The 13,728-nt window shown below is 35.0% G+C and overlaps 1 protein-coding gene across 8 annotated transcripts in view; it reads left to right on the plus strand.

Moving 5' to 3' along the window:
- The window catches only part of OSBPL8 (oxysterol binding protein like 8), a 134,303-nt gene that overhangs the window by 41,262 nt on the left and 79,313 nt on the right, over positions 1–13,728 (plus strand). For 4 of the 8 annotated variants that reach the window (XM_010958846.3, XM_045519442.2, XM_074375368.1 and 1 more), the window contains one exon: positions 8,667–8,705. The exons of the other annotated variants lie outside the window; for them this stretch is intronic. In XM_010958846.3, the coding sequence (XP_010957148.2) occupies positions 8,667–8,705 (39 nt within the window). The remainder of the gene's footprint in view (positions 1–8,666; positions 8,706–13,728) is intronic. 8 annotated transcript variants of the gene reach the window in all.

Genomic DNA, 13,728 nt, shown 5'->3' on the forward strand with positions numbered 1-13,728 from the left:
GCATGCACTGGTTTCTTATTAGTAAGGTTTTTTTGTTGTTGTTGTTGTTGTTTTTTAATGCAGTCTTGTGCAAAGTACTGTGCCCAGTGAAAGGGTTGCTAAGAGATGTACAATGTAGTCCGTCTGAATTACCTTTATTTTGGGAAGACTAGATAGAGGGAAGTGTAGATAAGGCAGTAATAGCGTTTACTAAGTGTTAAATGAGGGACATAAACAAGGCATAGTTTACAAGTTGGGAAAATTGAATTATTGCTGTACACTGGAGTAGAGAACCTTTCTTAAGAGAACACAAAACTCTGAACAACATAGGTAATAGGATTGAAAATGAGCAAGGAGAGCATTTTAGGCAGGAAGGATAGCAGGAGGCAAGGCTAAATGGGGAATGAATTGCTCAAGGTTTATTCAGCAGAAAATGAGTAGCAAAATTAAGGTAGATTGGAAGGGAGAGTTGTTTACAAGAATAAGGATCAGTGTGGCAGATAGAGGCCAAACTTGTGGAAACGTTTGAGTGCCAGACAGGGATTTTGAACTTGATTCTTAGGCAGTGGAATGTCATTGAATATTTTTATGAAGGTGGATAAGATCAATCTGGAAGCAAGATATAAGATGATTTGGAGGAGTGAAAGATAAAGATATTAATTCAGAGACTGTTATGGTAGTCTTGGTGTGAGGTTGTGAAAGCTTGGACTCAATCTGACATTATTGTCAGTTTATTCGATTTTCTTCTACATGAGAGTATGCTTTCTGTTTTTAAAAAATTCATTTGCTCTTTTATTATTCCAGTTATGTATAGTTATATTTTTGAGATAGTGTTGCTTGTTTTAAGTGGTAATACTGAAAAATATAGATTGAATCTTTATACTATACTAATGTACTTCAGAACACAAGTGTACATTTAATATACATCTTAAAATATTTTGTAAATCTCCAGAATTCTCATCACTTTGGAAGTCAACTACTAAGAAATCCTATAAGTGTAGGGGTCAAATTTTTATTGATAGATTGAGGTAAACTAAATAAGTGAAATACAGCTTTAGATTTTTTAAAAAATTGAGCATGTTCCTTACCTTAAGGATATTCGTATATTTTGAATATCTTGTATATTATTTCTTTTACCAGAGGGAACTACTTTATAAGGTCTGAGGTCAAAACCTTTTGTTGTACTAAAAATTGATTATGTAAATGACTTTTTAGAAGAGAATAAAAGTTTTAAAAATACATTTGAATCTTTGTAGTAGTATAAGGGACTCTCAGTTGAGGAAATCTGAAGATTCTAATTTAAATTGGACACTTTGAATCGGGTGTTTTCTGAAGTGGAAGTAACTGCAAAGATGATTTAGTTTACTAATTCTCAGAATGTTGTAAATTAGTGTCTTCTTCATGGGCCTAGAGATGACCCAGTTTCCTCAGATTTTGATTTTAAAATACATACTAGGTGAGTTCTTCTTGATTACTGTGATTTGGTGCTTATAAAGTAAAATTAGTATGTTATTAGAGTTTACTGAGGGCTTTAAATCATATTCTAAGAAGTATGGCTACTATATGTAACATTTGGCAACATTATACAGCTGTGTATATGGGCATGCAAATTAATGGAATTGCCTCAATTTTTGGTAATACCAGATATTATTTTTGAGTGGGTCACAGTTTTTAAGTGTTGCTATTTTTGTTCTTTCGTTTAAATACAGTTGACCTTTGAACAATTGTGAGGAGACGGGGATGGGTAGAGCCTCCAACCCTCCACCCAGAACCCTGGTTCCTTGGTATCCGTGATTCAACCAACCACTGGTCTGTAGTACTGTAGTATTTTCTATTAAAAAAATCCCCCTTTAAGTGGAGCTGCACAGTTCAAACCTGTGTTGTTTGAAGGTCAACTGTATTATTAATTTAGTTTCATTATTATCATTATTGATTTAGTATGTTGTATGTTGCTAGTGATAGCATATTTATAACAACAGTATTTTCAGTATGGTTTCCCAATAACTGACCTTTAAGTCATTATGCATTCAAGTCGAGTGATAAATGAACCATATGCCAATTACTAATCCTCTTAAAGTATTCTCGGCACTTGGCTGTTCTTGTTAGTTCCCCATTCCCCACCCCAAGTGGAAATGGGTGGAGAAGAGCTGTGAAGTCTCTTGTCTCATCTATGATAAATGGGCCACCAAATTTGGTACATATGTTCATCTAATATTTGAATATGCTCTGAGACCTGCCTGCTAAGTGTTTGGCTAATGCTTGTGTACTTCAGGATTGCCTCACAGAGGCCTGTTTTTTTGTTGTTAACAAAGATTATGCCACCAGCAGAGCCTTTTGTAAACCTCTGAGTCCTGTGGCTACTTCCCCCTCTTAGTCTTCGTGGGAAAACTTAAGAGATGATTTAGTCTAATGACCTGACTAATGTAAGAATTCTATCTGCATTATCCCCTGACAGCTGGTCATCCAGCCTCAGCATGAACACAGGTCATTTTAGGTAACTGAGTTTCTCTAAAAGCAAGATATTGTGTTCCTTCTGGAGGTTCTGTGGGGAGAATCCATTTCTTTTTACCAGTGTTTAGAAATTGCATTCATCCGTTGGCTCATGGCTCCTTCTTCCCGATAGTTGAACTTCTGTCTTCTGTTGTCGCATCTCTCCTGCTACTCACCTTTACCTTCCTGTCTCCCTCTTATGCGGACCCTCCTGATTACATTGGGCCCACTCAGATGGTCCAGAATAACTGTCCTGTCTCAAGATTTTTAACTTAATCACATCTGCAAAGTCCCTTGTATCATGTAAGGTAATATTCACAGGTTCCAGGGATTAGGATGTGGACATCTTTTGGAGGCAGTTTTTCTGCCTACCTCTGGTGCACCCCAGTCTAGTGGAGTGGGTCCTATTGCCAAATAATCCAAAGTTGGTAGTCTGGTGGGACATCTCACCTGGGGAGTTGCCAGTTAGATTGAGGTCCTAAATTATGTAAATTCTTAGGTTGCAGAGATCATATGTGAAGTAATAAAATAACTAGAAATTTTAGTCATTAATTTATCACCTACATACTCGTTATCTCTTATATTAAAATAGCTTCATCTTCCCAGTCTTGCTAACAGTAACAGTTTATATTAATCAAATATTTAAGAATGTTAATAGACGTTATCTTCCTTGAACTCTTTATTATGTAAAATTTCAAATATATTTAAAAAAATACAGGGTCAACTGTATTTAAATAAAAGAACAAAAATAGCAACATTTAAAAACTATGACTCACTCACTCAAAGTTACCAAAAATTGGAGCAATTCCATTAATTTGCATGCCCATACTCACAGCTGTATAATCCTTGCGTACCCATCACCCATCTTCGGTAGTTATCATCTCAGGTCAATCTTGTTTCATGTGCACTTCCACCTACCGTTCCATCCCATATTTTTTTAAGCTAATTCCAGATACATCATTTTATTAATAAGTATTTCAGTTATATATCTCTAAAATATAAAGACTTAAAAAAAAACTTTAACCATAAATATTTTTGTCATCCTAAAAATGAATAATTCCTTAATATAATCAAATAACTAGTCAATGCTTAAATGTCCCTAATTACTTTATATTCTTTTTATTGTCTTTGTGTTGGACTTTGTTGATAAGTCACTTAAGTTGTTTTTAATCTTTAATGTCTCTCCTGCATCTGTTTTTAATTTTTCCTTTTCAATTTTTAATTTCCCTTTTCAATTTATTGGAGAGATAAAGTACTTTATCCTGTAGCATTTCCTAAAATCTGAATTTTCCCCCACGGTGATTGTTTAGTATGGTTTTCAATTATATTTCTTATAAGTTAGTCATTACATAATTCTAATCTGAGGCTTGCTCAGATTCAGGTTCAATTTTTTTTGACAAGAATTCTTCATTGATGGTGTTGTGTTTTACCTTCAGGAGGCACATAATGTCTGATTGTCTCTCTTCTTGTGAATTAGACTCTCAGAGGGTGAGACACAGACATGAGTAATTTTTAAAGTCTCTCAGGTGATTTCAGTGCACAGCTAAGGTTGAGAACCATAGAAGTAGAGGTGGTTAGCCCGGGGACCAAGTTAGCATGCAGTGTGTAATCTAGGTAAAAGCCGCTTAAAACCTGTAGGGTTGCAGTGGCAGAACAGAAAATATGTTCCTTCTGAATCTTGCTTTTTTCCTAGATTTCTAAAATCTTCACTTTCCATATTTAGGTTACTGTATTGGTGTGGAGAGAAAAAACATAATATTTTGCGGACTTACTATGTGGCCTTACGTGGGCTTGGTGTCTCACACACTTTCTCATTTGATCCTCTCCATAGTGCTGTGAAGTAGATATTACTCTGTCTTTAGAGATAAAAAAACTGAGGCTCCAAAAGGGATAGTGATTTTCCTTAGATCACATAAGCTAGTCACTGGGGTCTGTTAGGATTCAAATGCAGATACTCTAAGTCTGTTAATCTTGTCACTGAATGTAAGGCTAATGTTTTTATGTTATAAACAGATCTGTATTACACCTAGCCTTTTAAACATCCCCTTAAAGTTTTTATATACATTACCAAATATAATATATACTTTGAAAACTGTGTGATCATGATCTGTTTTACTTAATGCCAAGTTTTGTCCTCCTGTAACTAATTTTGACTTTTCTATCTGGGGAGAATTTTTTGGCATTTAGGCACCATATAGTTACTGAGGTATAGAGAGCAGTTGCTAACTGCATTTTTGTATGTGGTAGATATTATGAGTCATGGAGGTTGACGTTTTTATATTATTATTAGCAGTCTTGCCTGTGGCTTGATACCGAACAACATGATATACTAATCAATGATTTGTTAGAAATAGAATAGAATTTTAGAAAGAAAGAGATTTGTTATGCAGTTCTTATGTCTTAATTCAGATCACAGTCATGAGCCAATATAGAATATGGGCTCATGTATCTGTGTAAATAATTGGTCAAAATGAAATTCCAAGTAATATAAGCTCTTGTTTCAGACTGAAACTGGAAATTATGTAAACAGATCATAAGATTGAGCATCATACACTGAAATATTTATGTGCATGACCAGTTATCCTACCTAACTTGGCATGATCGTGATGTGATCATGTGGTTTCTATTGTGTTGTTATTGCATAACATTTACAGGTAACTGTGGATGGATAGGTTAGATATAGAAGAGAATGTCAATGAGGTCAAAGGCCAAGGTCATGGATTGAACTCTTTGAGTGGATAGTTAACTTTTTTCTTGCTTCATAACTATTTCCTTCCTTCACCAGTAGTTCCACCAGATGCATGACATTAGTTACAAGTGACAACATGTTGTTTGATTTTGAATTTCCCTTTTATGTGAAGACTTTGATGAAGTAGGTTGGTTTAATCTTGGCAAGAGACCACCAATACCAGAAGAAATACAGCTTATGCTCCATTACCAAAAACTGGTGGTGAATCTGTAACTGTGTTGCTTATGAAGGACAGAATTATTAAAGAAAAAGACAGGGAAATTTCTAGCAATAGAATTTGGGCATATGATGTCCAAAGACTAATAGTGGAAGAAAGTACAAACATGCTTTAAGTTACAGCTAAGGATGTTCTTAGGAATGAGGTAATTTTCTAAGTTAAATTGTTAGTGTATAACAGAATTTGAAGACTATAACAGATGTTATGAACAAGTAAGAAAATTAAATTCAAGTTATTTATTCAAATTTACCAGGGAATATTGATAGACTTAGGCTTAGAACTCAGATTTTATGATTCTAGTCCATATTAGTGCTTTATGTATCTATTTTAAGCATGAAGAATGTTAAATTTCAGAAAATACAAAGATAAGCAAGACTTGTTTTTTGCCAAAATAGAATTTAATTCAGTTAATAAACAGGAACTCAGTGGATTATAGATACGAAATTCTTTGCTGGATATTAAGGTTATAGTAATGATTAAACCTTTTTTTTGCATTCATGCATTTGTTCATTCACTCAGTGTTTATTGAGTGTCTATCATGTGCCACCCTTTGTTTTAGTCTTAAGAGATACAACAGTGAACAAAATAGACAAAGTTCCTACTCCAGTGGAGCTAATATTCCATTGGAAAAAGACAAAAAGCATGCACAGATATATACTGTGTTATGTGATGATTGTTGTGATGAAAAATGAAACAAGCTAAGAAGGATAGCAAGTACCAGAATAGGAGATAGGTGTTGCTATTTTCTAGGAAAATCATGGAAGTCTTCTGACAAAGTGGCTTTTGGATTGAGTTCTAAAGGTACCTTATTAGGCAGAGATAAGAGCCAAGTGTGGAGCTTGCAGGCCTGTTAAGCAAACTGTGGTGGTTAGGGTGTAAGTGTTGAGGTTTGGGGGAAAAGTGAGTTGAGGATTCTTTTTACATCCTTAGTCAGGATGATGGAGCTGCAGATCCCTAGGAACATGTGGAGCTCTGTGGGCTGTCCCCTGTAATTCTACCTGGTAGAAAGATACAGTGATGACACAAATGGAGTATCCATTTGTTATGCCTGGCTAGAATGTAGTATTCCTTTGTTATGCCTGGCATGAGAGGTCAGGAAAACCCTTACCAAGCATGTGATATTTTTTTCTAGGATTAGAAGAATGAATGTACCAGGAGAGTGACTGGGATAGCCTTAAGAGGCTGGAACTCAGGAGAGGTTAAGATGGAAACCTAATTTGAGGAGTTGTCAATGAATAGAGTTCATTAAAAAAAATTTAATAGCCACATGTAGCTATTGGACACGTGTACCTATTGGACAACACAGATACAGACCGTTTCCATCATTGCAGAAAGTTCTATTTAACAGCACTATAGTAGGCCATTGTAATATTAAGGAAAAGTTACATAATAATTTAATTCTTATTTATTTATGGTAGCAATAGAGAAAATCATATGAGATAACTAATTATGTGTTGTTAAAGAACTGATACTAGAAAGTAAGAGTTGGGGAAAGATAACTTCAGCTTGAACTTTGGTAACAGAATTGGCCATTTGAGTTGAGCGTTCAAGGTCAGGGAACTTTTGATCTGTCAATAGGGAAGCAAAAACAAAGTTAGGAGAACATTACAGATCACTCTGAGCAATAAATTTTAGTAGATGACAACTTAATTTAGATAAGTGAAATTTTGGAGTTTCAGGGCTATCTCATAGGAAATCAAAACATTTCTATGGAATGAATATTTGGGTCAAATTGCAGAAGATTTAAATATCGGGACTTAGGGCTTATTTTTTAAAGGATGGGTGCTATCAAATGTTTTTAAGTAGAGAAGCAACATGGCCCAAGTGATAATTTAGGGAATTAGCTTAAATTGGTAAGTTAATCATTCCCTTCTTGGTCCTTTTTTAGTCTTTGTCTTTTGTTGTACTACTAAGTAATTCTGCCTTATGTCTGTATACCACTTTAACAAAAATCTATAAAGTACACTCATGTAAACTGTTTTTAGCCTCACAACAATTTTGGAAAGTTTTAAGGTTTAATAATTGCATATTTGCAGAGGAGAAAATAAACTTCAGAACAGTTAAATGACTTGCTAATGATAGGGCTGGCTTGAAGAATGAGTAATATTGGGTGGTTTGGAGATGACTCATCTTAATGTCCAGTGAATTACTATACAGTACACAGAGTCTTCAATATGTCATCATCTTCTTGGCGGTAAAGACCATGTCTTTATTGTATTTTTGAATTCCAATATTTAGCATACAAGATAAATGAGTGAAGTGAGACTGAATGCAAGGACCTCTATTGAAAGGAAGATGCAGAATTTGAGAAATGTGGTTATGTGGATCTGGCCTAGTTGGTATTGAACCAAAGGACTAGATGTGCAATAGATATTGTCTAGGTAAAGTTAATCAGAATTTAATGACCTGATCAGATAGATGTTGAGGGGAAAAGAGAATCTTAGATGTCTCAAGGGTTTAGATCTGAGTTATTGAAAGGAAAATGGTACCACTGAAAGAATTGGGCAAATTGGCATGGAAGCTGGTTTCTGAGGGAAGTTACTAAGTGTGATATTTGACATAAAGATGCTTGTTTAAACAAGCTTAAGCCCTTCCTTTGTTAACAGAATTTTACAATCAGAAGTTAATTTACAATACTGTCTAAACATACAGTTAGCAATATTTTGGACTAAAGCTTTGGAGATGGACAAAGTCTGAAGAAGAAACTTGGAAGTCATCCGAATAAAAGTCATAAATGAGCCTTGAGTATGAATGGAATCTGCAGGAAAGAGAAGGCAGAGAAAAAACAAGTAGTTGAGGATTGAGCACTGATTAAGGTCACTCACTCACTGAGTGGGAGGAAAAAGTTGAGGTAGGGAACTAGGAGACAGGAAGTCAGAGCAGTAGTATTTTAGATACTAAGAGGAAAGGGGCTTCCATGGCAAAAAGACTGATGGAATTAAATTCATGCAGGGAGGATAACTGTGAAAAAGCCCCAGAACGTGCCAGAGAGGACTTCACAGGTTGGCAAATTGACTGATTTCCTGAAGCCTTGGGATTTTTTTTTTTTTTTAAAGGTTTAGTTTCCAGTGTAAACATACTAGTAAACATACCATTGTACCTTTTCTTTCTGGTACTTCTTAAAAGATTAATGTACCACTTAATTCATTTGCTAAACTCTGGGTGCTCTCTAGATTCAGATTCAGGTACAGGAAATTAAATCACGCCTGAGAAAATTTGTCTTTTTTTTAGATCTTGCAATATTCAGAAGTTGCTGAAGTTCAAGAGACAGTGAGTAATATATGGTGCTCTGTTTGAAATGTGAACATTTTTTGTATTTTGTTTTAGGATTTCAAGTTAGAGTCTTAAAATATATTTTTCACTATACTTAATCATGGATGATTATTCCATTATAAAATAGCTAATGCAGATTGAAAAGATCACTTTAAAAATTGTGTTTTTATTTTTTCCAAAAAGTAGATAGGTTTAATCTTTTTGACTATAAAAATAATGCATACCAATGTGGCATATTTAAATAATTCAGAAAAATATGATACATATAATTCTACCTTCTAGAGATAACCACTGTTATTATTTTGGTGACAGTATTTTCTTTTTCTTTCTTTTTTTTTAATCATCTTTTTTTTTTTTAACATTTTTTATTGATTTATAATCATTTTACAATGTTGTGTCAAATTCCAGTGTAGAGCACAATTTTTCAGTTATACACGAACATATATATATTCATTGTCACATTTTTTTGTCTGTGAGCTACCGTAAGATCTTGTATATATTTCCCTGTGCTATACAGTAGTATAATCTTGTTTATCTATTCTACAATTTTGAAATCCCAGTCTATCCCTTCCCACCCTCTGCCCCAATGACACTATTTTCTTACCAGCCTGAAGCTTTCCCTGTACAGGTCTGTATGTTCAGTTGCCTACTTGGCATTTCGATTTGGATATCTAACAGGCATTTCAAACTTAAGCTTTCCCAAACTGAGATATAGTCAACCCTCCATTTGCAAGGGTTCCCATCCACTGATTCAACAAACTGCAGATGGAAAATATTTGGGGAAAAAATTCTAGAAAGTTTCAAAAAGCAAAACTTGAATTTGCCTCATGCTGGCAACTATTTATATAACATTTACAGTGTATTTAGACTATTTACGTAGTATTTACATTGTATTAGGCATTATAAGTAATCTAGAGATGATTTTAAAGTATATGGGAGAATATGCATGGGTTACATACAAATACTATGCCATTTTCTATAAGGGATTTGGGCAGCCCCAGATTTTGGTATTGCAGAGGAGGCGGGTTTTGGTACCAGTCTTCTGTGGATACCAAGGAATGACTGTACTTAATATTTCTCCCTGTAAACTATTTCGTCTCACTGTCTTTTCTATCTCAGATAATAGCAGTTCTGTTCTTCGAGGTGGTCAGACTCCAACACTTAACATTGTTTGATTCCTTTTTTTCTTTTACCTCATACTTGGGCTATTTGGAAATTTTGTTGGCCCTGCCCTCAAAATATATTCAGAACTCAGCTACTTATCTCTCTCACTGCTACCATCTTGGTCCACATCTCCTTCATCTCTTCCCTAAGCTATTGCAGCAACCTCAAAACTGATTATACCCCTGTCTATCTAGTCTGTTATCAACATAGCAGCCAGAGCAATCCTGTCAAAACGTAATGGGATATGTTACTCCTTTTCTCAGGGCCATCCTGTGGCTCCGCATCTCATTCAGAATAAAACAAAAGTCCTGAGTGGGTCTTATAAACTCCTACACCTGTTTACACCTTTGACTTCATCTCCTGCTGCTCTTCTACTTGCATTGACTCCAGCCTCTCTGGCCTTTTTATTATTCCCCAAAAACTCCAGACTTGCTCCCATTCCAGTCCTCCACTCACTCTACACTTGCTCCTCCCTTTCCCTAGAATACTCTTCCGTTTTATGTCCTTCTGGTAAGTTCCCTCATTCAGTCAACTTTATAGTAAGGCCTTCTTAGGCCATCCTACCTAAAACCTTAACTTGCTCGTCCCTAATATTTTATATGTCTTCATTCTCTGCTAATTTCTTCTTAGTATTAATACTACACAATATAACACAAACTTTTACGTGTTTATTATGTTACCATTTGTTATTGTTTATCTTCCCCAGTAGAATGTAACTTCCACAAGGGCAGGGTTTTTGTCTATTTTGTTCACTGCTATATCCTTCAGTGCCTAAAATGATGCCTGTCTATATATAGTAGGTACTCATGAATATTTGGATGGATGGATGGATGGATGGGTGATAGATCCAATGGTAGGAGTAGACAGCATTTACTTTGATTGTACTTCAGTGCCTCAATTAAAAAAATACTGGGTTAATCCATTAGAATCAGGTTTATATGACACAGATATGCTTGAGGATATAATATTGAAAGCATAATTTGAAAGAAATATTCAGAAGTTGCTATATATGCTAAGGATTATTTTCTGGGAGTAAATATGCAAGGAGCACAGCTGCACAGATGACAGAGCTGTTAATCAACAGAATGGTGAGAATTATATCATACAAAACTGTACAATGAAACTGAACTAAACCTTTTATCCTAAAGAGAAGACCAGCTCAATACCTTCAAATATGATTGGTCCTGTAAAATTAAAGACTCCCAGCTATGTATATATGGTTAGAACCACTGCTCTCCTTTAGGAAATTACAGGTAAATGTAGGGAAACTAATAATTATTCATATCAGTACAGGAAGATTTTTTAGAAGATCTCTAGGGAGCATTTGTAAAATTTGCTGCAGTTGTGTCTGTCAGTTTCCTAGCTTTCAATTTTGCAATATTATATTAGTTGTATTTATTGGTATATAACAAATCATCCCAAAATTAAATAGTACAAAATAACAAACATTTATCATATTATACTTTCTGTGAGTCAGGAATCTAAGAGCAGCTTTGCCAGATGTCTGGCTCAGAATCTCTCGTGGTTGCAGTCGAGCTACTGGGGGAGAGAGGCTGCTGCAGTCTCATATGAAAGCTTGACCTGGGGGGAGGGAGGCAGAGAAGGCAGGAGATCCACTTCCAAGCTCACTTAGGGCTTGTTGACAGACCTCAGTTTCTTTGCCTCATGGGCCTCTCTAAGGCTATGCCATGACGCAGCAGTTGGCTTTCCCCAGGATGATCTAAGAGAGAGTGAGAGACTGCAAATATGATATAAGTCATAGTCTTGTTAATGACACCCTTTCACCTCTGACATACTCTGTTCATTATAAGTGATTCAGCAAGTCCTGTATATGCTCAAGGAGAGTGGATTATACACCAAGAAGGGGGGATTACTGGGGCCATTTTAGAGATTCCTTATCAGACATACTGTAATCTCTTCCCACTTGCTTGCTAACTGTAGTAATATGGCCATTTCAGTACTAAGGATTTGAGCACAATTATTTCATTGTCACTAAAGCTGTATTTTTTTAGTTTATCCGGGAAACTGAAATCAGTTTATAGAAGAATGAGCTTAAATGGGGCAACTACAGAACAATGAATTGAGCAAATCCCTTTAAAGGCATTAGAACATAATTTTAAGCATTGTGAAATAACCATCACTTTAGGGAAGCAAAAGGGCCAAGATTTTTTTTTTTCTCCTGGGAGACAACAGAAGTCCAAAGCAAACAACTGCTTCCTTTTTTTTTTTCCCCTCTGGTCACAGCCAATTAAGATCTCCCATTCCCTTTATTAATTTTTGAGGTTAACTTTTGCTTTTATTTGCCAGTGTAAAAACTGTAGTGGCTTGCAAACATTATTGACCTAAAAAATACATTTTACATCACAATTCAACAAACACACACACACATATATAATATATGTATATAACTGAAACCGAAGTTTTGCTAAAAATGTCTACCCTGAGTTTTCTTGTTTTTAGAGTTTTCTGTGTGTGTGTGTGTAGTTTTAGGTTTACAGCAAAGTTGACAGGAAGGTACAGAAATTATCCATATGTTCCCTCTCCACACATATGCATAGTCATTATTTTTGTTTACCAGAGTGGTATTTTTTTTTAAACTAAAGATGAACATACTTTGACATATCATAATCACCAAAGTCCACAGTTCACTTTAGTTTGAACAAAAGTATAATGACATAGATATCCATCATTATAATATCATACAAAGTATTTTCAAGGCTCTAAAAAACTTCTGCACTCCAGGATGGCATATGGAATCTCTTTCTTTTTTCCTTTGAAAAGAGCTTCAAATCCTTCATGTCTATAAGCCCACTCATGGCCCACCCAAGCATGGACGGGACAGGCTCTAGGTGGCAAATTCCCCCTCTAAATACTGCGGCTTTTCTTCCAATATTGAGCCCTGTCCCACTGGTCCTGCCCAGCAGCTATGTGGAGGTAAATAAGACCAAATAGCAATGTGTCGTTAGTGGGAATTTTTTTTGTTGTTACTTCAGTTCTGATATGTTTGCATACTTGGTATTGGAAATGAAGGAAAGCTGAGGACTGTTCCTGCCAAGGAAGACCAAAGCATTTGTCCACACTTGCTGTAATGTCGTATATTAAAATAGTTACTAGACAAAAGTCAGCTGTCTTTTTCCTGTTTATTTTAGTTGATTGCAAGTTATTTATGTAAGAAATGGGTCTTCTGACTTCCTTAAGACCAGTAGCTCCAGATTGTATACTTGATATTTAGTGGGTCCTAAGAAAGTTTTTTATGACTTAATACAATTTATTGTTGTAATCGTAGTCTTTTTTTTTTTTTTGCCATTTGAGAAAAAATTTGTTTCACTTTGCTGGTGTCTGTAAAAGCTCTTTGCATAATGCTTGGCATAATATAAGCACCAAGTAAATATTCCTTTCCTTATGTAGATGGAACACACTGAATTTCTATGTAATGTTAAGTGCTTTCACAGCATGCAGTACTAATATTTAATAGTGCATGGGTGTTATATATTTTTAAACAACTTAAATTTTAAGACTAAATAACTTTTGTCTGTCCTTTACATTTCTAAATAATTCTTACCACTCCTAACCCATATCTTGAATTATAATTGAAAATAATTTTTGACTTGAGTAATTTTTAAAACAAAATACTTGAGTGATTTCATTTCTCTTTCCATGTTCATTTTCCAAAATTGAAAAAAAAAAATTAGCTAATGCCTAAGCCAAGATCTTTTTAAGTGTGGAAAAGGAAATTCCTTGCGAATTATGATTATTAGAATTGATATGCATGTGCTTTCTACTTATAAACTAATGCTATTTTCCTTGTCCTTTTGTTTCACTGCTGCTTCAATCCTGATGCATTTTGCTTCTTCCT

Source organism: Camelus bactrianus, chromosome 12 (assembly GCF_048773025.1).
Source record: "Camelus bactrianus isolate YW-2024 breed Bactrian camel chromosome 12, ASM4877302v1, whole genome shotgun sequence".
Classification (NCBI taxonomy): domain Eukaryota; kingdom Metazoa; phylum Chordata; class Mammalia; order Artiodactyla; family Camelidae; genus Camelus; species Camelus bactrianus.